The 27989-nt window shown below is 42.8% G+C and overlaps 1 protein-coding gene across 1 annotated transcript; it reads left to right on the forward strand.

The window, feature by feature from the left end:
* Positions 1-2264: 2264 nt before the first annotated feature.
* On the forward strand, positions 2265-7750 carry LOC143485502 (homeodomain-interacting protein kinase 1-like). The gene is made up of 11 exons (XM_076984948.1): positions 2265-2498; positions 3623-3987; positions 4662-4785; positions 5462-5581; positions 5681-5767; positions 6057-6238; positions 6581-6794; positions 6957-7054; positions 7175-7323; positions 7416-7535; positions 7725-7750. The coding sequence occupies exons 1-11, from the start codon at positions 2265-2267 to the stop codon at positions 7748-7750; spliced, it is 1719 nt and encodes a 572-aa protein (XP_076841063.1).
* The last annotated feature ends 20239 nt before the right edge of the window (positions 7751-27989 follow it).

Consider the following 27989-nt stretch of genomic DNA (forward strand, 5'->3'; position numbering starts at 1 on the left):
GATATTAACTGATTTTAAATAAGAACCCTGATTACAAAATGCAAAACAATGTACATTTCCTAGGACATATGAAGGTGCAGTTGGTGCAGTGAGATTGCTGTTTATCCATTTATATTCTTATTGTGCTTTATTTCAGACCAACATGCTGTCACTAAGTGGAGGCCACACAATAAAGAGAACGATATGGTAGATCTCCAGCAAGGTCTTCACCCCAAACCTGGCAAAAAGCCTTAACTGGTGTGGCAGGGGACACAAGCGAGGATTAAAACAGACAGCCTCTGGACAGCTTGTTATTGGTGAGTATATTGGAACGACTTACATGTTACATTTTTAGCTTTAACATGAAGCGCATAGCATTTACGGACTCTTATAGGTCATGTGGTTTTTAAAGTTTTACGGCAAAATGACCGGTAAATAACAACACCTTTGTATATTTTGGAAAATACTACTCCTCCTCCAATTACTTACTATGCTTGTAACCTAATACCTTAAGCCTAGCCTAATAACAGATACATTAGATGATTTATTTCTTACATGCAGTTTAATTAATGTATTCAGGGTAATATAGCTGATAAATGTGTAGCCCTTATGCCTCTTTAACAAGAATAGTAATAATATTTTGACACAGCTGCCGCAGTGAAGAACCCAGCGCTACCCGCTCCCATGAAAGCAGAGGCTGAAAAATGCCTAAAAGACTACCTCCACCTGGCACCAGCAAGACGCTCATCTTTAATTTGTTAATTACACGTTTGTTGCATATTGTTGATTTTCTGTTAAATAAACATGTTAAATGAAAATCCCTTTCACTTAATTTTGTTTTGTGGTAATAATAATAATATTAATTAATTACATAAAATAATATAGCATAATTTTCCAGTGTATATTTCTGTTTGAGTCTTTAGGCTTCTTAGTGGCTCATACGATCTCGCTGCTTGTGTATTTCATAGCTTTAACTTAGGGAGGAAGAAGAATATAAAATCTAGCTTTAAATGTAATTCAATCTGGTTTGATTTTAAATGCCACATTCAGGTACGTTCAGATGCTGCATTTTAGCTATACTGTACATATAAGTCTGGAATGCAGCGTATGAACGTCATTTTGGCATCCAAACCTGCCGTTTAAAAGACGTACTGCAGATGAATAATCGCTGTATTAAATAGTCTAGGAGAGATCTCATAAGCGTCTCCGAGACGCAGGCGCGATCATGACGCAGCCAGGTAGGTCTGTAATGCAGCTGCTGGAGGTCTTTCACGATCCACCACAGACTATCAGAGACGTGTTGGCGATGAGCACGCGCTCTATTAAATACGTATTCCAGACGAACTGTGTTACATCCAGCAGAGTCTCTGAGATGTACATGTGCTATCAGTTTATCCTTCTATACAACCCCCTTCACCAAGCGTTCGGCTGAAGAATTAAAAGCATAAAGGAGTTTGTAGTGGACAGACCCAATTTTAGGGTTCGTACGACTGCTTGAAATACTTGGAAATACTTTCATTTTAATGTTGCTTTTTCAGATTAAAAAAAAAGTGTTGGATATTGGCTAAAGCATTTGAAGATGCTTGAAATGAACTGTGTTTCGTTTCGCAACAAATAGCTATTTGACTGAATGGTTCGCTTATATAACGTTACAAATATATAAGTTACAAATACATAAGAAATGTATCAACCTCTTGTAATTCCAGCGGTAAACTCGAGAGTGCATTAAGACGTTAAGATTGTGTGCTTTGAAAATAAACTACCATTAAATAAAATATTGCTAGTTTGTTAGGTAAGGTAGAGCTACTGGATTAAATCCTACCCAAACGAGCATATATCTTAACTACATATTAATACGCCAACGTGATCGTTTGGGGGGGGGGGTGGTTAGGTAATAGCTAGCGAGCGAATTAGAGAAAAAGCAAAACTGTAGCTGGCTACCCAAACACGCACATTTAAAACAGTGCTGTTGTTTTGTGTATTGTTTTGAAATTAATCGACCTTATATTTGATCTTATATGCTAATAAAGCAGCGCTGCGTAGCGCGTTGTGGTGCCTGTTACCACGTCACAATCGTAGAATTCGAATTGAGCTTCCATGGAAACCGCTAGTTTACATTACGCGTTGTCATAGTGATGTGCAAACAGAACAACATTTACGGTCGACTACGAATGAATTCCGTGTCGTTTTCTTCTGCTTTTTATTCAAAAAGTTTGTTCTGAGGTTAGTTAACCCAGATAACTAAATAAGATATTCAGATTGGTTAAATCTCTACCACCTGGTCCATGGCGTACTTTGACTCCATGGCTACAAGCAGCAGTTTCCTCAGCATGGACGACTACCGTCTAGTGCAGCACGAGGTCCTCTGCTCTGCCTCCAACAGATACGAGGTGCTGGAGTTCCTTGGCCGCGGGACTTTTGGCCAGGTGGCCAAGTGCTGGAAGCGCGGCACCAGTCAATCTGTCGCCATCAAGATCCTGAAAAATCACCCTGCCTATGCCCGCCAGGGCCTGATCGAGGTGGGGAAATTATGGTAGATTTAAAAGAGGTTTTGAGAATCAATGTGTCAGGGCTGGCTCGGCTGCCACTCCCTCTACCACCAGGAGTTGCGGGACGTAATCAGCAATGATCCGTTTCAGCTGTCTGAAGTTTTGTTTATTGTTTTACCGTGCTCTCACGGCTTATATTGTTTCTCTTTTCACACGTCAAGTACCTCCCTGTACTCCCGCGTTACACAATTGTAGCCCTGATTGTGATGTTGCTTTGTTCCTGCTCTAATAAGATGTAATAGGCTGATATTGGCTAACACTGCAATTTGTAATCAGGGGCAGTGGCGGCTGGTCAATATGGGGCGCTGGGGCGCCGCCCCCTTAATATTGTTCCGATATTAAAATGAGTTCATTATAAACTGCGATAGTGAGGAAATTATTTAGTGACACTGTGTGTCTAATTGCCATGTTTGAATTTATTAAAAGTGTAAACACATAATTGTATTTAATTGGTTACATTGTGCACACTTCCTGTGTGCGGGGCACCGGTCTAATGAGAGTGCATGGAGAGGCATAAACTTTTGCCAAGCACTGATCTGAGGCTGCAGTTTAATTGGTCGGTTTCAGACACACCCACTCTTGTTGGACACACCCACTCTTGTTGGTAGTGTCAGTCAGCTGCGGTTCGTTAAAGCTGGTTTATACTTTCGCGAGTGATCGTAGGGCGAGACTCCGCCCACCTCGCGCGAACCTCCAACGTAAATCGGTTCATGTTGAATATCAGCAGGCTGGAGCAGCAGCTCATACAAAATGAGAGAAAATTCAGTTTTATCTTTACAAAATAATCTTCTCACAAAGCATTCACTTGAAGAACGTTAGGGCAAAATTCATGTTCAAATAAATAAAGGGCAATAAGACTGCTTTATTTGTTTTTAATTTGTTTACACCCCCCTCAATTATTTGTGCACCAGCCGCCACTGATCAGGGGTCATTTCTCTCTGGAAAAGAGCATCTGCCAAATATAGCAAAAGTAAATGTCTGAAGGGAGCCATGCAGTAACTGGGCTGATGCTATTGAAGTTACGTAGCATATTAGCCCTTGAATGCTGTGCCCACATAACTTACCGCCTGTCCCATCTTCCCCCATCTGCTCAGATGAGCATCCTGAGCCGTCTCAACAAGGAGAACGTAGACGAGTTCAACATTGTTCGCTCGTACGAGTGCTTCCAGCACAGGAACCACTTATGCCTGGTGTTTGAGATGCTGGGGCAGAGCCTGCAGGACTTCGTCAAGCACAGCCCGCTGCCGCTGAAGTGCATCCGGCCCATAGTGCAGCAGTTGGCCATGGCGCTCCTGAAGATGAAGAGTCTGGGCCTGATCCACACCGACCTCAAGCCTGACAACATCATGCTGGTGGACCCCGTCAGGCAGCCGTACCGGGTCAAGGTCATCGACTTCGGCTCCGCCACCCACGTCTCCAAGGCCGTGTGCTCCTCCTACCTGCAGACCAGATACTACCGGTGAGTGGCACGGCCTAAGGCATACTGGAAACAGATGCATGGTTGTGGGAATCGCTTCCGCTCGAGTGTGCTTGAGAGGTGAACTGCCCGTTGTGGATGGCTATGGTGACACGGCTGCACATTAAGATTGTGATAAGCATTATGATGAACTGCAACACGTTTGATTGCCATTTGATTTATAAATGATGTATTTTTAACTGGATCATGTAAGTGTTGTCATTTATCCAAACACCAAAGAATATCTTAATATCTTCAGTGCCTGAGAAGTTAAGATGCTCTCAGCACACATAAAAATATTTTTTTGGTTGGTTTTATGCTTCAGGCTTTGGTAATATCAGTACAGGGTACCTGCACTGCTCCATTGTAGTTACACCATGGCAGTGTTGTTCTGTATTTACGTAGTGGAGAACAGCACATCAGTATGTAGTGTCAGTGTGTCAGTGTAGTGTCAGTGTCAGGTTACACTACAGTAGTAGATGGGTAATGCACAGGCCAGTATTGTACTACCAATTTACCAAAAGAATATTTCAGGTAGTAAAAAAAATACTTCTTAAAGCTTTTACATTTTCACACATTAATTCATCACTCTGTGTTAAAGTGAGTACCTTTGAATCACCACAAACCACAGTATCATGCTAAACGTGATGATGGACGTTTTTGTCTTTTTGGTCCAGATCGCCCGAGATCATCCTGGGTCTCCCGTTCTGCGAGGCCATCGATATGTGGTCCCTGGGCTGTGTCATCGCCGAGCTCTTCCTGGGCTGGCCCCTGTATCCTGGAGCATCTGAATACGATCAGGTCAGCCCACGGGCCTCGGACCCGAACCTCGCCTTTCTCACGCTTCTGTCTTTATTCACGAAGCATCGAAGAACAGTGCTGATTTAGAGTCTGCTTTCCCACCTCCTTTCCAGAACTTCCTCGCTGTGTAATAAAGATGTAAATCTTGTTTGGGAGAAGAGTGGAGTTGCTAACAGTGATGGCCACCTTTATTCTAACTATGCAGCTTGCTAGCTGTTCTGTAATGACTGGCAAAGAAGAGACTATGAATGATTTTTGGGGAACCAACAAAACAATTAACTCAAATGTGTTGAGAGTGTGATCTGTGGGCCCTTTAGGCCTGAGATGTGTTTGCTGGCTATAATTGGTAATCTAATAAGAGCTCTTTACAGTAGTGCTAGGAATACTGTCTTGCAGTGGGAAAAAATCTCAAGTTTGCATGACAGTGGAATTCTAAGATGGGTCCAGGTGAAGCTCCCAGTACAACAGGGTTGACTGGTGCAAGGTGTTTTAGGAAAGCGAAGCCCTTACTGTGTTAGAGGTGCAGACCCATGGTGGCTTTGTGGCTGTAGGGACATGTAGGGTTTGGATAGAGTAGTTGTCTTTGCTAGCTCGTCTTCAGGATCAATATATGAACATAAAATAAAGTCATCCCATCATACCATAAAATCATCCCTCCTGTACGCTGTCGCCGCAGATCCGGTACATCTCCCAGACGCAGGGCCTTCCAGCAGAGAACCTCCTGAGTGCGGGAACCAAGACCAGATGCTTCTTCCACAGGGGCTCTGGCTCCAGCTACCATCTGTGGAGACTCAAGGTCCCCCATCCTTCTTGTGCCATGTGTTCGGTTCATAAGAGATCTGTAATGGCACCTGACAGTACACCTGAACGTTTTTTCTCCTTCTATGTTCCCCAGACGCCTTTAGAGCATGAGGTGGAGCTTGGCGTCAAGTCCCAAGAGACCAGGAGATACATTTTCGACCGTCTCGATGACATGAAGCAGGTTATTTGTGCTCTTGTACACCTTATTGCACGCTTAGCATCACTGCTGTGACATGCAAATGAAGAACAAAGCGCACCAGCTGCTGGTGGAGCATGTAGAGCAAGGTCTTGGTTTTGAGTTCAAGGGTTCGAGGGTTCGTGCTGTCATAATAAGAAGTGTATGTAAGTCACAACAGCGCCTGTGAAATGCAGAGGAACACACGGCAATGTTGCTGCTGAAACAGCGTCTTAGGCACATCGCCGCCCTCTGCTGGCACATAATATGACCTACCCGTTCGTCTCCCATGCAGGTCAACATGCCCATTCTGGAAGGCACAGACGTTCAGGTGGAGAAGGCTGACCGGTGGGAGTTCATCAACCTGCTTAAAAAGATGCTGACGCTGGACGCAGGGAAACGGATCACGCCATTGGAGACTCTCAAACACCCATTCGTCACCATGGCTCACCTCTCTCACTACCCTCACAGTGCACAGTGAGTATGTACAGGGCCGTCCCTCCGTCTCACACAGTCCAGCCTGTGTTCCAGCTCCGACGCGGGCAGGATGGTTTGCGTGTCGATCATTATGCAGGGCTGGGCGCTCCATAATTTGCTTCTTTCGTGTTAAATGTATTCAGACAAGGAGCTAAGAATTCCAACTGGAAGCACACTAAAGTTGCATGCAAATGGAAGAAAACCCCAAAGAGCTCTTTTTAAGGAACGCCATCTTATTGTAACTTGCTGTAGCACAGTGCTGTAACTCACCTCTTTCTGTCTCACTGACTCTGTGTGTCACTCTCGTTGTCTGTCTCACTCTCTGTCTCTCTCACTTTGCAGTGTAAAGTCTTGCTTCCAGAACATGGAGATCTGTAAGCGGAGGTGCACGGGCTTCGACGGCAGCAGAGGCCTGTTCGGCAGTGGGGGCGTGGCTGGGGGCGGGGCTGGGGGCGGGTGCCAGCACCAACTCCAACCTCCCAGTCACCTTCAGCAGCCAGCCCGACCAACACAGCCAGGTGGGCCTGCCAGCACAAGCTTGTCGTGTGTTGCACCAGTATCCCCAAACCTACAGCTCACATTAAACACTGCAGGTGTTCAGATAAGAAATTACTCACCGGAAATGTGCTTTTCAGCTTTGTTTGAAGGGTCTTGCCATTAAGTACATGTGACCTGTTTGTTGGTTGTGTGTGTGTCCTCTGCCACGCACCCATCTCAGCCCATCGTCATCTCGGACACACTCCGCCCCGCTGTCAGAATAATCACCATCTCCAGCGACACCGAGGGCAAGGACAATGCCAAGATCCTGCCCACCAGGTGCCCTCACCACGAACTCCTTTGCTCCGCCTCCTGTGCCTCTGAGCTCTGTGTTTGCTCTGTGTTGAAACGGTCACCCTTCTGTTTGCTCACTTTGTGGATTTAAACACTCCTCCCTAGCTGCGGCGTGAACAAGCGGGTGGACGTCAACAGCTGTGTGACCGTGCGGGACTCGGACACCTGCAGCCCGCTCAGCCCCAGGCGCCTGCCCACCTTTGTGGAAAACGCCGCCACCCTGCCTAAGTCGCTGGCCATGGTCATCCCACCGGGTGAGTCCCACGCGCTCTGCCTCTCCCTCCCCTCCGGCTCTGTCGACAGGTCGCAGTCGTTGATCACTGTCTCGCATCTCCTTATAGAATAGAGCGCCGCGGCCTCCGGGATGGTCCAAAAAGACCTCGGTTGTGCCTTCTGCCAGAGCAGCCCTGCCCGGCGCCGAGAGACACAGAGCCGCGTCCTCCAAGTTTCAGCCTCTCTGAGCCAGGTAGAGCGTCTGTAGAGCAGTTTGCCTTCTCACGCTGCAGCTGCCATCACACTTCACACTGCCCCATAGAAAATCTTATCTTTGCCCTGTTGTCTTATCCACATGCTGCAACCAGGTGTAGTCCAGAGAGTAGTTCAGCTGGGAGTATTGATATCTCACTGCCATTTTGTGTCTTGGCTCCTCCTACAGGTCCAGGATCTGTTGTGATCTCATGACAGTTCAGGAGGCAGATCCCCCTGGCACCAGTCCACCAGTCAGGAGGATCAACTCACTCCCTGCTCTTTCTTCAATTTGCACTCCTGTTACATTTGCACATTATATTTCTAATTCATTGCATACGTTCACTTTAATCGTAATTACACCAGATTCCTCATACATTCACTTTGCACATACAGTATGTTTACTTACTGCTGCATACGCCACTTACTTGAATGTAAATTTCAGAGACCTCTATTTATTTTATTATATATATAAACAACTCAGCTATATTTTTTATCTTTACTATTGTACTTACCGTTACTATTGTACTATTCCTTTTTTTACTGTTTTAGTTAATGTTAATTTTAAGTAAATGTTTACCGCTGCACTATGGAGTCTGAGAGTAACGTAATTTCAATCCTGTGTATGTCCTGCACGTATCACAGATTTGACAATAAAGTTGACTTTGACTTTGAACTACCCCTCAGCAGGCTCTTCTTACCTGAAAAAAATGACTTTATTACAGAATTTCAATACTGCAGTGTCTGGGCTTTTTTGTTTGTTTGTTAGTCCACTTTTGTTTGTTTTAGCCTATTTTAGTATTTTGTTTTTAAATTATGTTTATTTCAGATGCATCATCTGTTTTATATATTTATTTTTATTTAACATTTATTCAACCAGGAGGAATCTCACTGAGTTACAATAACTCTTCTCCCAGGGAGTCCTGGCCAATATTTGCAGAACAAAACAATTATACACAATGACATACAATACTTCTATACACAACACAATTTCAGAGAGGGTAAGAAGCCTAGGTTTAAGACAGCTTGACGCTCATTCCAAACATAAGGCGCATACAATGAAAAAGCCATTTTCCCCAACTCAATCAATCAATCAAATTTTATTTATATAGCACTTTTTACAACAGTTGTTGTCACAAAGCAGCTTTCCAAGTGCCGAGTCCTAGCCCCCAGTGAGCAAGCCAAGGGCAACAGTGGCAAGGAAAAACTCCCTAGTTTTTTGCATGAGGAAGAAACCTTGAGAGGAACCAAGACTCAGGGGGGGAACCCATCCTCCTCTGGCCGACACCGCTCACCATGACCAACTCTGTTCTTTCTAATGGGCTATCTAAGAGCAACTTATTTTGTGATTTTGTATTATATAAATAAGATAAATTAGATTGAAATGGAAGTAGATTAGAAATATATAAAGGTATTTTCCCCATTAGGGCCTTTGCAATAAAAAATCAATACATGATACTTCCTACTAATAATTCTATCCACTGAATTTCTGTGACATTACATGTACACCGTATACGTCCTGTGTGTGGGGCGCCGAACTAATTCGTGTCTATTAAACTTTTGGCAAACACGTGACTTGGAGAAGCTTTTTAACAGTGTGTGATAATGCAGACACAAAATAAAGACAATTGTATTCTTCATCACAGCTGTGGCATTATGGTGAAATATCTGATCGGTTGGAGCAGTTCTTAACCAATTAGATTGTGTGGCAGGAACTAACTCTTTTTTACATGTGCTAGCAATGTATTAATTTGGATAGATTGCTGATAATGCTAGCTTGCTGCTAACGTTAGCAAGCATTTTATTGCTCAAAAATAACTTTATTATAGAAACTCTGTTCATGTCACGTTATAGCCTATGTCTTGTCATTCACTTGATCTTTTGTATGAAGCACACTGTTTTGCTTTTGACTGAAAGCAGTAATGGTTTAAAATGTTATTTGATGCCAAATGATAATAAACAAGTTCATATCTATGAAACCAGTGTTGTCAGTGAAGTTCATTTACAATAATTATAACAATTAAGTATTAATAATAAAAAATCTCATAAGTATCTCTTAAGTTATTTGTAACTGTGTAGTGATTAATACTGTAGCAGGAACCACATACCAAAATTATAGCAATAGCAAAAATGCCTTTATTAAAACAGAGATATCTCTGGGGATCTCACATTCTAACATCAGAGAGACCCAACAAGTGTTTGTACATGCCGTCTTTATATACGATTTCTCCACGCCCCAAACTCACAGATCTGCTTCTATGCCTTACATGGTATTGTTGTTCGAACAAACAAGACTTCTCTCTTTGTCTCCAAACCTAACATCTCTTATACATATGGTTCCTGTCTCTGGACTGTCTGCTTGACCCGAGGTCACCATACATCAGGATGTCATACATTCATGTTTCACCCATGTCAGCATTATTAGTTCACCACTTCTGCTTGAGCAATCACCTTCTCGTTTAAACTCCTTACGCATCATGATTTCCTAAGGCCCCTCTCTCGGGTTCACAGCTCGGACACATTTAAAACAATAGTTACATTTAATTCCTATATTATGTTTAAAGGGTAAGCAAAATATATTGTTGCTAATGCTAGTGCTAAGCAAAAAACTCAAAATCATAACAAAAGTTAAATTAACAAGTAAAAGCAACTGAGTAATTTAAAATTGAGTAAATTGAGTAATTTCAACTTTTGATTAGTTCACTCTATTTAAATCATATAAGTATGAGTTGTATCCATACAACTCAATTATATTAGTTTTGACAGAAGCCATTACTAAATTTTTTTGAGGCAACGAGTTACCTCTGTTTTTTAAGTAGATTGAACTTATTAGGGTTAATTGGTTGCCTTGAAGTTTGCGGTGGGGAGCAAAGACACGCGGGACACGCCTACCTTTTTGGTAGCCTATCAGTATTGTTAATTATATTTCCTCTTATGTGACTGGATTATCCTGGATGATTTGCGTTAGCGTTTGGATAGCTCGTTAGCTGACCAGGGCTATTCCACGAAGCGAGCTTATGAAAGCGGCGCTTATTAGAGTGAGCCTCGCTTGAGTTAGCCAAACAGTTCACTTCCGTCTAGTTCCGTTCCACTAACAAAATCCAGACGCAACCTATTCCCGCTAATTCAAGCCAGGCTTTTGTAATTGGCGATCATGCGCGTGCACACAGTATTTACACAGCCTCACTAATCGATATTCGAAAAGGCAAGAAAATGTCGAAAGAGCTGAAGAAACGAGCAGCTTTTTTTTTCTTCTGCTGAACAGGAGCTACTCATACGTCTTTATGAGGAATATAAACACGTTATTATGAAGAAAGGCAACACATCCTGTATTAATAAAGCCAGAGAAGCTGCTTGGCATAATATTGCAGACAGATTAAATGCGTGAGCATATACACTACCGTTCAAAAGTTTGGGGTCACCTAGACAATTTTGTGTTTTCCCTGAAATCTCATACTTTTATTTATCAAATGAGTTGCAAAATGAATAGAAATATAGTCCAGACATTGACAAGGTAGAAATAATGTTTTTTTTTTTATTTGAAATAATTTTCTACTTTAAACTTTGCTTTCGTCAAAGAATGCTCCCTTAGCAGCAATTACAGCATTGCAGACCTTTGGCATTTTAGCTGTTAATTTGCTGAGGTAATCTGGAGAAATTTCACCCCATGCTTCCAGAAGCCGCTCCCACAAGTTTGATTGGGTTAATGGGCACTTTTTTCGTACCATACGGTCAAGCTGCTCCCACAACAGCTCAATGGGGTTGAGATCTGGTGACTGCGCTGGCCACTCCATTACCGATAAAACACCAGCTGCCTGCTTCTTCTCTAAATAGTTTGTGCATAATTTGGAGGAGTGCTTTGGGTCATTGTCCTGTTGCAGGATGAAATTGGCTCCAATCAAGCGCTGTCCACAGGGTATGGCATGGTGTTGCAAAATGGAGTGATAGCCTTCCTTATTCAAAATCCCCTTTACCTTGTTCAAATCTCCCACTTTACCAGCACCAAAGCAACCCCAGACCATCACATTACCTCCACCATGTTTGACAGATGGTGTCAGGCACTCTTCCAGCATCTTTTCAGTTGTTCTGCGTCTCACAAATGTTCGTCTGTGTGATCCAAACACCTCAAACTTTGATTCATCTGTCCATAACACTTTTTTCCAATCTTCCTCTGTCCAATGTCTGTGTTATTTTGCCCATATTAATCTTTTTCTTTGCCACTCTGCCCTGAAGGCCAGCATCCCGGAGTCGCCTCTTCACTGTAGACGTTGACACTGGCATTTTGCGGGTACTATTTAATGAAGCTGCCAGTTGAGGACCTGTGAGGCGTCGATTTCTCAAACCTGAGACTCTAATGTACTTGTCTTCTTGCTCAGTTGTGCAGCGGTGCCTTCCACTTCTCCTTCTACTCTGGTTAGAGCCTGTCTGTGCTCTCCTCTGAAGGGAGTAGTACACACCATTGTAGGAAATCTTCAGTTTCTTGCAAAATGTCTTGCATGGAATAGACTTCATTTCTCAGAACAAGAATAGACTGTCGAGTTTCAATTGAAAGTTGTTTTTTTCTGGCCATTTTGTGATTTTAATCGAACCAACAATTGTAATGCTCCAGATTCTCAACTAGCTCAAAGGAAGGTCAGTTTTATAGCTTCTCTAATCAGCAAAACTGTTTTCAGCTGTGCTAACCTACTTGCACAAGGGTTTTCAAGGGTTTTCTAAATATCCAATAGCCTCCTTACAGAGTTAGCAAACACAATGTACCATTAGAACACTGGAGTGATGGTTGTTGGAAATGGGTCTCCATACATCTATGTAGATATTGCATTAAAAACCAGATGTTTACAGCTAGAATAGTCATTTACCACATTAATAATGTATAGAGTGTATTTTTGATGCATTTAATGTTAGCTAAATTGAAAAAAAAAAACAGCTTTTCTTTCAAAAATAAGAACATTTCTAAGTGACCCCAAACTTTTGAACGGTAGTGTAATTTAATCCATTCATTGGCATTTTAAAAGTGTTATAGTAAATTAATAATGTTAATAATAATTTCATGATTTAAAAGTAACATGAGCAGGGTTAAGCGAACGTGGCAGCAGGTCAAGGTGAAATATAAAAATATACTCCAGAATGGTAAGTACAGTTGATTAGTCCAATGTGCAGGAAAAGGTAAAACACCATATTAAATAACTATATAAAATATTTTAGCAACCAGAAAGAAAACTGCTACTGCTACTGCTGCTGCTGGTGGTGGGCCTCCTGTAGCAGCCCTCACTCCTGCAGAAGACCTTGCTTTAGAGCAAAACAGCGGACACCCCATCATTGTGGGAATTGAAGGAGGAACATCATCTGATCCTGTCTGTCCTCATGATACACAGCCTTATGTTAAAGGTAGGTTCAGTTGTTTCTCAGATTTTACATGTTTGTTCTTACAGGCTACATCATAGTATTATTGTATTCTTGATGACTACAGTGGTGGGGGGTGTGCGGACTCTTTTAGACCCTCCTGTATTTGACAATGATGTGAGTACCATAAACCAGCCTATTTCTTATGACTGAACCCTGAGGATCGTTAACATTTATGTGTCTTAATTTGTTGTTTGCAGGGGGAGATTGCCGGACCATCCAGTATGGTACAGGAGAATGAGGACACAGTGTCTGCCTGTTCTGTAAGGCGTGTGTGTCTATGTATCTGTCTGTTAATGTGCTGTGTGATCTCATGATTTGTGTTGTATTTAAAGGAAATGGAAGAACAGAGAGAAGACCCTCAGGCCTCCATGTCCAGAGCTCACACCTCTGCAAGAGAACACGTGAGTAGTAGTTATGCAGTTCAACATGAATAAATACTTCTCAATCTTGACTATACTTCAGTCTTAAAGGAATCTGAGATTAGTGAGATCTACAAAAGGTTCTTGCTCCAAGATATAGAATGTAAAAAAGCAGATCTGCAATACAAAAAACTAAAAATATGGAAGTTGGAGCTTGAAATAAAGAAAATGGAGAAAAATGTGAGTATTTGCAAAAAGGTCTCACTTTAATATGCTTGTTTTTGCAAGATAAGTAAATCAAAGTTTCTTCTCTCCACAGGCTCAGCAAGACAATTAATAAATTTCTCTTTCCAAAAAAAAAGCCGTCTTGTTTTATGTTAATAGTGTTAATGAACAAATGCAAACAAAATATTCCCTTAACCAAAGTAAATGTTTGCATACATGTCCCTCATAGCTCTACCATCCATGTGGTCTGCAATTAAAATGCCATCTTCCCATTGCTCCAACTGCACTCTTGGCATTTCTTCTTTTTGCAGTATTGCCACATTGTGCAAAACTGCACAGGGTGCTACGATATCACAGGCTCTCTCAGGGGTGACTCTGAGATGGCGCAAGCAGTTAAATCTGCTCTTTAACTGTCCAAATGCCATCTCACTGCATGCCCTTGTCTTAGAATGTGCACGATTGAACCTCCTCTCTGCATCTGTTGTAGGGTCTGCATATGGGGTAAGGAGAAAAGGTTGGCAGGGGTAACCCCTATCCCTAAGCAATAAGCCAGAAAAAGCACCTACAATTATAAGGAGAAGAGTTAAACACTGAGGCCAAATCTGCACTATTTTGTGTAGTTGGAATGTTCTTACCTTGGGCAAACCTCTGTGCCAGTGAGGAGGCACGAAATATTGTGCACCGAGCCGGGCCATTTTACCTCAATGTTGGAGAATAGAAATTGGCTGGTGCAAACCATTTAGAACAATGGCAAAAGTGACAAAGGGTGAAAGTTGTTCAAACCCATGAACTGACATGCTTTACATTTTCTGTTGGGTAGGCAAAACTTGCATGTACCTGTACATTGATGCTGTGAAATAATTTTTTGGTTCACATAGTCTGCCTCCATGGGTACAGATGGAGCCTTTATCCAGATGTGAGTACAGTCTATAGCACCAATGACATTTGAAAATCCTAGAGAATTCAATGCGTTTTGAATTGAATGAATTTTAGCATGAAATAGTTGATTAAGATGAATACAAAGCACTTTGGTAAGTGCTCTGGATAAGAGCATCTGTTAAAGTCATATACATTTAACTCCAGTGCCAGCCCCCTACTGCCTGACCGGATAAACCTACACCATGATGGACATTACTACATCTTTTCCTTTTCTTTATTTTCTTTCTGTCTAAATTGTTGTTGTCATGGTGACCGGTGTCGGCCAGAGGAGGATGGGTTCCCCCCCTGAGTCTTGGTTCCTCTCAAGGTTTCTTCCTCATGCAAAAAAACTAGGGAGTTTTTCCTTGCCACTGTCGCCCTTGGCTTGCTCTCTGGGGGCTAGGACTCGCCACTTGTAAAGCTGCTTTGTGACAACAACTGTTGTAAAAAGCGCTATATAAATAAAATTTGATTGATTGATTGACTCCAAGTTAATGATCAAACCAACACTACTTCTCATGAATACATGCCAGCTGTTCTGAAAAGGATGGGAAGGATGCCTCTGTGACCAGGGAATTTGATGAATATATTAAGGAAACGCTTAAGCGCAAGGTAAACCTTTCGAATTTCACGGCAGACCGTTGCCTTACTAAGATGTTATGCATCCCCAATGCTGTACAGAAATGCACGACTGGCAAAGAAGCGCAAAGCGATACAGACCGTTTGGGGTTTGGTAAGAGCTTTTTTTTTTTTTATCATTCTCTTTTTATTTAGAAAGACATATTTCCATCATAGACATTTCAGTTTTCCACAGGAAAGTTTAGCACATCCGTTCATTTGCCTTTCTGGAATTTTCTTAACTAAACCTAGATTATTCTCAAAAACAAATAATAAACCAAGAACACAAAAGGGGGCAATCATCCAATAGGACAGTATTAAAGCCAAAGAAAATCTGGCCTAATTGGCCTTATGTACTCAGTCCATTTAGTCCAGGTCTTATAAAAGTTTTCCTTTTCCATTTTGAGAGAGAAAGAAATCTTCTCCATAACATAAATCTCGTACATAATGTCAATCCAGTCGTCGATGATAGGGGGATCCACTTTCAACCATTTCCTCGTAACACATTTCTTACTGGCTGCCAACAATATAGCAAGCAGTTTTTTGTCTCTTACAGTCCATGTTTCAAACAGTATATTGCCCAAAAACAAAGTTTCACATTTCAATGGAATATTAACATTAAATATATTTTCGATATGTTTATGGATCTCTTCCCAGAATGACCTTATTCCTTGACAGTCCCAAAAAACATGGAAGTGGTTGGCCCCAGTAAACCCACATAATCTCCAGCAGGCATCACTGCCACCCTGGTATCTTTGTTGTATGGGTGTAATAAAAAATCTCACAACACTTTTCCAGCAAAATTCCCTCCATGCATTTGAGCCTGTTGAAAGCCATTGTAATTGGCATATTTTCTCCCAGTCCTCCTCTGTGATTATCACTCCTATTTCCCTTTCCCATTTCCTTTTTATATATTCTGTGTTATCTTTTTTGGATAATTGTATGGCATTGTATAGATTGGATATAATTTTCTTACACGACCCCGTTTTTGTTAATGATAAAAAGACGTTCATAAACCCTGGTTCTTCCTTGTCTAATCCATCTTTAATGTTGTTATTAAAATAATGCCTCACTTGTAGGTACCTAAAAAAGTCGTCCCTCTCCAAACCATGTTTCTTCTGGAGGGTTTCAAAACTTTGAAAAACTCCTTCTTGAACGAATGAATGGTAGGTAGTTAAACCTTTCGTAATCCATGACTTAAATCTGTTGTCGATTTTGTTTGGAGTAAAGTCCGAATCATAAGCACACCATCTCATCTTTTTAGATATATCTTTTGGTCTGTAAATTTTCACTATTTCCTGCCAGGACTTAAAAAAACTGCCCACTACAGAATCTTCTGGGGTCCCATGTTTTTCTAGTAATTTGTTATCACTCAGAAAAGGTAAGAGCTTTACTACGTCTAGAGGTCTTCTCAATATATGGCCCCAGTAATTTACAAAGATATATAATACTGTGTCTTCTGAACAAATAAGTAGTCATCTGGAAAGCCCAGTGGATCTGTCCTGTCCTGGAATGACCTTGGAGCTGGTAGCATGAATGCTCTGCACACTGTACACGCTCCCTCATCTACTGGATTCTCTACAAATGGGCATGCCATGGTCAATCAGCCTTCAGCCTTCACTGTTAGCTGCTCTTTTATAGCCTACATTTTGGATTATTTGTATCACCTGTATGAAAATCTTGGTAAGGTAGTTGTCTGTGTCCATTTCCTTTTTGCACCATTAAGTTAACCACACATTTACATTATTTATACTGAACATATGTAAATTGCAGAGTGATATGATTTGCTTGTAATTTGAACACAAAAGAGGAAGTATGGGGATAAATATATACCTAAAAGTATCTTCACCTAAATTACTCAGTATTAATAATTATTAATACTCAGGTACAAAGAATTGTATTTTTTGTGATATAGTTTATACTAATGTATGTTTCTGCACCATAACTGCGATTAGACACTGTATTCCATTTTACACTGACCTGAATTTGTGAAGATTAAACCAATACATTAAAATGTGCAGAAACCTCACTGATTAACAATGAATATGTACTCTTAAGATCGAAATATATATATTGCATTTGGAAATATAATTATTAAATTTTGATAATAATAACCTGCAATCATTCCAAACTAATAATTACAGTACTCAATTAAATGTATAAAGATATGATATTATATGCTACATCCACAGCAATTTAATGGATAGAACTGCAGTGGAACCTTGTTCCTCAATTCAGTTTCCCGGATGGCGAGACTGACATCACGCTGCTCAGCCAATAGAAGCGGTCCCGCTAAGCTAAGCCTCAACTCTAGCCTGGTACAGAGCAGGTTAGTTCAAACGTATATGTTGCTGTAGTAACTGAGCGAGGCTCAAGTCTAGCCTCTTTCGTGGAACCGAATTTGAGCAAAATGAGCCAGGCTTGTCTTAAAAAGCCCGGCTTACTGAGTTAGCTCGCTTCGTGGAATACCCCCCAGATCCTTGTTTCTTGTGTATGTGATAAATTACATTCTGCACAGTTACCTCAGGATATGTCAACAGAAAATAACAATCATAGAACAATATATATCTATAGTCACCATGACAACAGTTATCATAAGTGTTAGTATTTCAAAGTGCAAAAAGAGCAGAGCTCCTAGGTGTGTTAAACCTGATGTGATTCACTAAAATCTGTGCTCCTTATTTAAAAGGACTTCTGAGTTTAAGGATTTAGCTTTCTGCTAATTCAAAATGTTAAAAACGTTTGACTTTCTTCCTCTCTCTTTCATTTAGAGTGCAGGCACAGTAAGAAATGCACAAACATCTCCATCCTCAAGTAGAATCCATGTTGGGCTTTATTTTTGTCTGGAGGTCTGGCTGGCAGCTCTCATGTGGTCGGGAGGTTCTTCACAATCTCTCTTAGGCTCTTGCGGATATTGGAAGGTTGGTAACCAGCGCAGTCCAGCAGCGCGGGGCCCATGTGGGCATGAAGGGCTTGGCATAGGTGGACAGTGGCCCCTCTCACGCTTCCACCCCTCCCGTGGACCGTACCACTGTTGCTGGAGGTCCCCAGGAGCTACCAGAGCAGAGGGAGCACCTTCTGCTCAACCAGTTGTGGCTTGCAGGGGTAAAGTTCCCTAACCAGCTCTATAAAAAGGACATTTAAAAGGAACAATGATAAATAAATCAACCCTGGACAGCACTGGGTTATTACAGAAGCATTTTCTTAACCTAGAAAGATTTCATTCAATTAAAGTGACAGTATTTGGTAACTATGGTAACTCTCTGGAATGATTATTATCAATATTATAAATATTATTAATGAATATAGGAATTATAGTATTTCTGGTAAATCTTTTATCTTTTTTATATCTGGCATCTCTTAGCATATCAGTGGAATGACTTTCTGAAAGAATAGTTTTTTGATGTCTACACATACATTTGTTTAATGAGTTAACATGGGGCATAGTGGATGGGATAAAAAATCCTCATCATTTATCCAATCATGAATCGCTACCTTGGATTTCAGAGTGAGGACAGTGTCCCTGATGGTTGCCAGGTCTTTGGCAGGGATGTACTTTTCCACCATCTTATCAAAGTCGTGGTGGGAGGACAGGAACAGCAGCATACGCCGGCCAAAGCGCCTGAGACGAGGAACAGACCCCAAAACAGGAGAGAACCGTGAGGGACCCGTAACTCACAGCACACTGACCATTTATCTTACCAGCACAATTTTACAAGGCTGTCTGTGTCTAGAAAACACGATAGTGTATCTATTACTCTACAATTTAGCAGCATTTGCTGACTTCAGAGTATCAGACTAGGAGACTAAAAGAATCAGCAAAATATTACTATCTGGGAAACTGAATAAGCTTTGTAGAATTCTCGTTCTGATCCCAGTACTAACTTGGTTTCTTGTGAAGAGTCCTGTGCCAACTTGGAGACTGCAAGAATAATTCGCGGTGTGACGTCTTTCGCCCCAGACAATAAGCGGCCAGCACCAATCTTCTCTACCAAAGTAGCCAAGTGCCGAGCAGTACACTTTCTTACTGCAGCATTCAGATTACTTTTGAGGAAAACAGAAGGAAAAAAATAACTATTATAATAATAGTAATAACTATTAATCCATCCAATCAATGTATACAGTACAACTTTTAGCTTCTATAAAGAAACTTAAAACCCTTATGTATGATCTAAGTGCACAATCAAATGATCATATTCTATTCGATTGCTTAGCTTGCACCAGTTAGTGTACATGTGTATTTTTAAACAGAAAATGTTTGTATGTCCTCTGTGAGCTAGCTAACTAGCCTATTTTTTAAGCATTGTGAAGGGCAGTTTGGATCAGCAGAGCGGAGATGGAACGCAATAAAAATAACATATAAGAGGATAAATAACTAAAAATATTGATATAGGCCAGGGCAATATTTTGAAAGAACATTGGAGAGGTAAAAACAGCAGCCAAAATTAGTGCTGTGTTAGCTTCTTGTGACTGTTGTTGCTATCTGAAAGCCACAGTTTAAAGCTCACTGCAGGCTAACTGACCAGAGTCCTCCAGCGAGAAGGGCGTTCATGCTCCGAATGGGGGTGCAGTTCTGCACCATGCTGTCCAGAGCTGTGTCCATGTCCTGCCTGATGAAGGCATTGGACTCCGCTGCTTTGTGGAGGAGGACCTTAGCTGTAGCCTCCACTTCCTGGTCCATCCCTTTCTGCAGGCTGGAGTACAACTCCCTCAAGGACACCACCGCCATGCGGGACACGCCAGAGCGCAGGTTCAGCACCTGCAGGAAAGACGACGTTCCAGCTCGTTTTAGCCACATCCAACACTGCCACCGCCATCTTAATAAGTATAATCCACCACTGCAATGTGTTATGTAGGCAGAAATACCTTAATCACTAATTACAGTTAGATATGCCATCTGAATTTCAATTAGATGAGAAATGTTTTTATCAAAAAAGAATTTCAAAGTACTACGTTAAATCTGAGTACTACGTTCAAAGTACTACGTTAAATCAGAGGTTCAGGAGAGTACAAGGGTGCAAGAGAGTGTGTGTGAAAATATGATGCATTCTGTTCCCGTACTGGTTTGTGTGTGATACGTACATGTGTATAAGCTGAGGGGGAGAGAGAGATTGTGAAAGGATACACATTTGGGTCTTTGCGTTGTGATTCCAGCCACATTTTGTTGTCTTCAATCAGTCTCTGCAGCCTCTGGCTATCTAGCTCAGAGGAGAGACTACACACACACACACACACACACACACACACATAATGGAAAAGCACTGTATGAGTTCATCAATTTTCCTTCAAAAATCAACAGCAGCACTGACCCTGTGAGTGAGAGTGAGAGATTGTGAGCGAGCCTGCACAGGTGTGCAAGTGTGTGTAGTCACCTTGCTGGAGTGTATCCACTATATGCTCTGGTAGCCCTCATGGGATAGCGGGCACTGGTATCCATGGAAACTCCTAAAATCAGAGCAGTCTTAATACAGGTAGTGCGGTTTAGATTGAAGCTAATCTGAAGCAGGTCTCTACACTGCACCACACTTGCACTGGAAAAGATCGGCATTATCCAAGCACAGAAAATCAATGGAGGTCATCAACTATGCAAAAAAGGCTATAAATCCAGCAGTGACTGGTTTGTGCTTGAGGGAGAGGCAGAAGTTTTCTATTTGTATTTTAAAGGTTTTACGAGTGATGAAGAAATGAAGCATTAGTGAAAGTTACTGCAGCCCACTGAGGTGACCACTGCTCATCACTGCTAATGTTTGGGGTGTGTCTGTCTCTACGTACCAGGGAAGAGTTTGCTCCAGTGGGAGTTCAAATGAAGGTCAGACCCGTGTGTTTTTGGGACAGAACAGTGTAAGAAACTGTTCTGATTGGCCAATGAAGAGGAGGCGGGGCTTGGTGTCCATGCCCAGGACGGGGCAGGAGGGAAGGAGGAGGACGGAGGTGGCTGAGGGAGGGGCTGGACGGTCCTCCCAGTGAGAGATCCCAGTGCACCCAGCACTGTGTTCAGCTGGCCAGAGATCTGCTGCAGGGACTCTGCTAACTGCTGCACTTTCACTGGCACTGCATGTGCTGAAACAGAGAGGAAGACCAGGGTTTGGGTGTATTACTGCTAGAGAGATAAAAACATCAGACAACTATGAACCATCAAGACCAGAGTGGACTCTAGAGCTGCTTACAGTTGTGGGCAAATTTTTAGTTTTCACAGTTTGCTTCCTCAGTTTATTTTTTTAAGAACCTTTTGTCAAATGTTTATGTGATATAATGAAGTACAATTATTAACAGTCCATAATTGTTTGTTGCTAAACTGCTCCTGAATCGTTGGGAGAAGTTGTTCTGGAAGGATGTTTTGATACCTTCCCTTATTTATGGCTGTGCTTTGCTTAGGCAACATTGGGAGTGACCCCACACTTTGATGGTGTGAGGAGGCTCATAGCTGCCTCCTCTGTAGGAGACGCTCCTGTAGGAGACGCTCCCTGAAGCCTCCTTCATGCAACTGAAGCACTCTCCCCAAAGTCCTTAGTGACTGGATAAATGGTTGATTGGGGTGCATCGTACAAGCCACACTGTCCTTGCCTGTGAAACCCTTTTGATGCAATGATGACTGAACGTGTTTCCTTGGAGGTGACCATGGTTAACAGGAGAAAACGTAAACGCACCACTACCCTTTTAAAGCAACCAGTCTTCTCTTCTAATCAGCATGACGGATTGATGTCAGCTGTCTTATCCTCATCAACTTTTTATCTCCTGAGCTAACGAGATCATCACTGAAATGATCTCCATTAACTGAAATGGAGGAGCCGTAATGCAATAATTTTGTATTGTAATTTTGTATTGTAAAAGGTCATTTTCATCACAGGGAATGACTTTGCAATTAATTGCAATTCATCTAATCACTCTTCACAATCTAGAATCAATACAAATTGCCACCATAAAAAAACTATGGTAGTAAACTTTGTGAAAACCAAAATTAGTGCCTTCTCAAAATGTCTACCCGTGTGTGCGTGTTGTGCATTCAGAGTTTGTCTCTCACTCGTCTCCTCTTGGCCATACTCGTCTCTGCTCGTCTCTGAGTCTCTGACATCAAATGAGACTCTCCGATCTCCCACCAGCCGCTCGCCTTCATCACATGACAGCTGAGAAAAACATTGTAAAGCCCAGGTAGGTATTAATGTGGGTTTGTACGTAAGTGTGTGGGTGCAGGCATACGCGTGTGTGTGTGTGTGTGTGTGTGTGTGTGTGTGTGTGTGTATTACCTCCTCTGTCAGTGACGTCTCCAGCTGGCTGAGTCTCTCCTCTTTCTTTCTCAGGAGCGTGTGGTCCTTCTGGACCGTCTCCCTCAGCTTCTCCTGCTCACTCACCTCCTACAGCACAGGGGAGCAGAACATCTAAGAGGAACTACACTCATGCTTCCTACTGTCTCCTATCTGACCTGGCTACATGGCTGTAGGCACTGCAAGACCTAACGTGCTTAGACCCACCACGGCACTGAAACCGTCTAAAGTAGTCTTAAAATCTCTTAATATTCTCAGATAAAGGTCAATCACTCTCCTGGTTCAAATCCTACCTGAACGATCGTTACCAATTTGTACTTGAAAATAATGAATACTCATAAGGATCTGTATTGGGTCCCATGTTATTCTCATTATATAGGCTAGCAAGCATTTGTAGGCATGGTATTAGCTTCCATTGCTATGCAGATGATACTCAGTTATATATATCTTCTAATTTGGATGATGTCAATACTACTATCAAAACTAACAACTGCATCCAAGAAATAAAGAACTGGATGGCGTCTAATTTTCTTCTTCTAAATTCTGATAAGACTGAGGTGTTACTTCTTGGATCCAAGACTGCAAGAAGCAATTGGTCGAATCTTCTTATTACACTAGATGGCTTTTCAGTAACACCTGAATCTCCTGCTAAAAGTTTAGGTGTCTCTAGTGATTTGGATCTTTCATTTTTCACACACATATGCAATGTCACTAATGCTGCCTTTGCAACTTCATGTAATATTGCCAAGCTGAGACATGTACTTTCGGTATCAGATGCAGAGAAACTGGTCCACAATCTCATCAAGATTGGACTACTGTAACTGTCTTTTAACTGGATGCTCTAAACAGTCCCTGAAGAAAGTCCAACTTGCTGCATTTGAATCCAAGAGCCAGAGTCCTAACTAGGCCTTGAGAAGTCCATCACATTAGTCCTACTCTCTCAGCGTTGCACTGGCTCCTGGTTAAATATCAAACTGATTTTTAAATTCTTCTGTTGGCCTATAAAGCATTAAATAGTCCTCCACAATATCCGAGTTAACTCACTGCATACCATAATCCATCTCACCTGCTGCTCTCTCAAAGCGCAGAAATGCGCTCAGCTCCGAAAACTACAAGATTACAGCCGAAGGCAGAGTAATGTCTCAGTACCCTCATGCCTGTGGTCACCTCCAGGCCCCTCCCTTTAGTTATGCTGCTAGGGATAAGCCTGCTGGAGCCACATGCTAAATCACTGGCACGTGTACTATATATATGGAAGTTTAATTTGATTTTACATATTTAACCTGCATTCTGTATCTTGACTACATGTTTCTACAAAGACAATTCCATAAAGCAGCTAGAAGATGCTCTGGGTTGCCAGTGGATGTGCTGATGCTGTGGATGCATGTGCCAATACGGCCAGCATCCTACCTGAGGCCCAGCATCCATATTGGAGAGACTGTGACTGCTCAGATAGACACAGGACTATAAATATGAACTTAAAGTTGCTGGGCCAATGGAGCATGGCTTCCCTTTTGGGTCTTGGTCCTCCCAAGGTTTCTTCCTAATCCACCTAGGGAGTTTGTCTCTGCCACACTCGCCCCCGTCTTGCTCATTAGGGATCTGGACCCATGCGCTCGTGAAGCTGCTTTGTGACACCATGTTTTGTAAAAAGCGCTTTATAAATAAAACTGACTAGACTTGACGGACCTGGCAGAGAGGCTGAGCAGAACCTCCTGCAGCGGACCTCTGCGGGCTGGGGTTGGCCGTCCTTAGTGCCGCTTGTCTCGCTCTCAGACAGCTGGTCTCTTTCTCTAAGAACTGTCTTGCTCTCTGCAGAGAAACACCTTCACACGAGATATACTCCCGCAAGCTAGAGAGAAAGAGAGAGAGAGAGAGAGAGAGAGACAGAGAGAGAGAGAGAGAGGAGATTACAAACGAGTATATAAACATATGATAAATACATACAATCGGACAGCCTCCATCCCCACCCACACACACCCCCCACATACTCGTCTATGCTGCTGTGGTTGTTGTGGGAGGTGGGCACAGGGGAGAGAGGAGGTTCCAGGTCCTCCACTCCGAGGGAGCCCTCCTTCTCTCTGCTCTTCTCCTTGCTCTCCTCCTGTTTCTTTCTCTCCAGGTTATCGTCTCCATGCTCTCTCTGCTCCACCTCGCTGACAGACACAAACCACACCAACACAGATCTGTACATGTACACACTCTGTGTACCGTGTATTTGTGTCACCAGAGACCAGTACTGACTCGGTCAAAGCTAGTGTGTGTTTGTGTGTGTGTGTGAGAGTGTGTGTGTGTGTGTGTGTGTGTGCCCACACATGCGTATGCGTGTGTATATTATCTAAACCTCCAGCGTATCGACAGAAGTTGGTATACGTATACATTAGCCAAGTCTTCAGGATGTGTATTATAGCATGTTTGTGTGTATATGTGTGTGTGGGTGTGTGTGTGTGTGTGTGTGTATATGGGTGTGTGTGTGTGTGTGTGTGAGAGAGTGTGTGTGTGTGTGTGTGTGTGTTACCTGAGCCTTCTGTGGAGTTCATCACATCTATCCTGTAGAAGCACTGTATTGCTCAGTAGCTTCTCTCTCTCCTCCATCATCCTTCTGCTCTCCTCCCTCTCCCTCCTCCTTCCCTCTCTCTCTTTTTCCAGCTCCTCCCTTTCTCTCTTCCTCTCATCTCTTAGTCTGTCCAGCTCCGCACGCAGACTGTCCCGTTCTCTGAGGACACGTGAGAGAGCCTGGGACACACACACACACACACACACACACACACACACACACACACACACACACACACACACACACAAAACCTAGTATAACAGTTCACAATGACACACACACACACACACACACCTGGGGGACACACACAACCTAGCATAATAGTTCACAATGACACACACACACACACACACACACACCTGGGGGACACACAACCTAGCATAACAGTTCACAATGACAAACACACACACACACACACACCTGGTCATACACTCTCAGATACACACACACAAACACCTGGCCACACACTCTCAGATACACACGCACACACACACACACACACACACACACACACACACACACACACACACACACACACACACACACACACACACACACACACACACACACTCACACGCACCTCTATCCCCTTCTCAACATCATCTTCTTCCTCACTCAGCTGTTGTCTCCTCTTCTTCAAATCTGCAGCCTACAGACCAACAGTACGAACACACAGATCATTTTATCAGGCAGCTGAGTGACTGGACTGAAGATACACACACATGCATGCACGCACACATACACACACTCCAAACTTGACCTATTCATTTTTTTCCTTCAAAACAGGTCATTGACTCAGTTAACTTCTCAGCACAAAGAACTGACTGACGAATGATTAGTAACTTATAAGTACAGTTATAAGGGCACCTAATACAATGGAGCTCAGTGTACCAGTTGCACATACACACTCAAAGTAGCTAAAGTACCTGAGTTTGGAGTAGCACACACACACCTACACACACTCAAATAAAGCAGGTAAAGTACCTGAGCATGGAGTAGCACACACACACACACTCAAATAAAGCAGGTAAAGTACCTGAGTTTGGAGTAGCAGTTCCTGACTTTTGAGCTCTTTGGATTTCATGTCCAGTTGCTCCATCATCTTCTGCACTTCTAACTCCTAAACACACACACAAGAAAAACAAACAAATACAAACAACTCTCACCGTCTTTATACACATAAACACCCGACTGGGTCCGGCAGAAGAGGCGTTTTTGCGCGTGCGTATCGTGTGGGTGTGGGATCTTACTTTCTGCATGTGTGTTTTGTGGGTGTGTTGGAGCTGAGAGTCGAGCTGTAGTCTGAGCTGATCCAGCTGGGATGTGTGTGAATCCTGCATCCTCTCCTTCTCCTCCAGATGAGCCCTCAACAAGCGCTCCCTCTCCACGCTCTCCTGCACACACACCGTGTGATGAACACACATTGGCTCTGCCTCTCAGGTGATCACTGAGCTGTGAGTAAATGAATTCTCCCTACTGCACCTCCTCCAGGTGTTTGTGTCTGAGGGTGAGGAGCTGCTCCTGGTGCTCCTGCGACAGCTGCTCCAGCTTCCTGCTGTGCTCCCTCTGCACCTCCTCCCTCACCTCCTGCAACAGACCAGACAGCTGACCACACTCACACACACACACACACTCCTCCTCTCTCTTTGTCTTTTCTTCCTCCACGTCCAGCTCAGTCTCCTCTGCCACGCTGCTCCTGCTCGCTGTCCCCCGAACCGTCTCCGGCCTCAGCCAGCAGAGGGCGCTATTGTTCTTCAGTGGCTCTTGCAGTCCACCAGAGGGTTTGGAGAGTGAGGAAGAGGATGGAGGGGAGGAAGGCTCCAACATCATCCTGTAACACCCAACAGTGTAATGTTACCAATCATGACACACACACTACTCACAAAGTTATAGACATGTTTGGCTTTCAGGTGAAATTTATGGAAAACGTTCACACCTCAGTGATATTATACAGTATCTTGAAAGTAGAAACATGCAATTGTGATTTCCTCACTTAAAACAATTTATTGAAACAAAGTCAAATTCTCCGAGTCAATTTGCTGAACTTGTGAGCATTTGTGCATTCTGACTTGGAAGTCACACAATCTGACTGCACAACAGAAGTAGATTTAAGATTAAATATGAAAATGTTCAAGGACGATGTCCAAATTTTGAACTGAATTGAAGTTGAATTATCAAAAGCTGTGTGTGTCTATGCATGTGTGTGCGTGTGTTGACCACATTCTGGTATCAACAGCATTAATGAGACCAACCTCTCTGCCACTTGTGGTCTCATCTTCTCATCTTCCTCTCTCTCTCCATCTTTCTCATCCTGAGACTAACAGACGAATGGATAAATGGATGGATGGATGGACGGAAAGGAAGAAGACAAAAAGAAACACTGAAAGAAAGAAACACTCTGGTGCATGACCTCAAATAAAACCCTAACCTCAAATAAACTTTGAGGTCTCCTCACTTATGCCACTGCTATAGTGTTTGTAGAGAAAGACAGGCAGACAGACAGAGAGAGGGAGGGAGGGAGGGAGAGACATATAGGAAGAGAGGCAGTGTGAGTGTTAATGAGTACCTGCAAGGGTGGGTCAGGGCTGTGGTCTCTTAACGGAGTGAGATCTTGGCGTTCTGGTTCGGATCTCTCCTCCACAGGAGCACTGCCACTGACTTCACTGTCCTGCTCATACACAGACAAACACACCAACACATGCAAACACATATACATGAACATGCATGTACAGACATTCACAAGATCATTGTGTGTGTGTGTGTGTGTGTGTGTGTGTGTGTGTTTGCGAAAGGTAGAGCAAGGTGCTACAGTAACACCAAGATCACGTGAGCACACACAGTGATGTTAGTGGCGCTGTATAAATGTGTGTGAAAAGCTGGGAACATAATGTGTGAGTGAGGGAGAGTGAAGAACATCGTGGCCACCTCATACTGCAGTCCCCCTTTCAGGATGTCCAGGTCCAAGTGTATGTTCTGCAACAGGTCTGATGACCCTAGCAGACTCTACGTACACACAAACACACACCGCAACACGGATACAGAAAATCATTCCTCATACTTTACTGCACTGTAAAGACTACAAAGGTGACAGTGAGCTAAAAATCAGAGCA

This window comes from Brachyhypopomus gauderio, unplaced genomic scaffold (genome assembly GCF_052324685.1).
Source record: "Brachyhypopomus gauderio isolate BG-103 unplaced genomic scaffold, BGAUD_0.2 sc34, whole genome shotgun sequence".
NCBI lineage: Eukaryota > Metazoa > Chordata > Actinopteri > Gymnotiformes > Hypopomidae > Brachyhypopomus > Brachyhypopomus gauderio.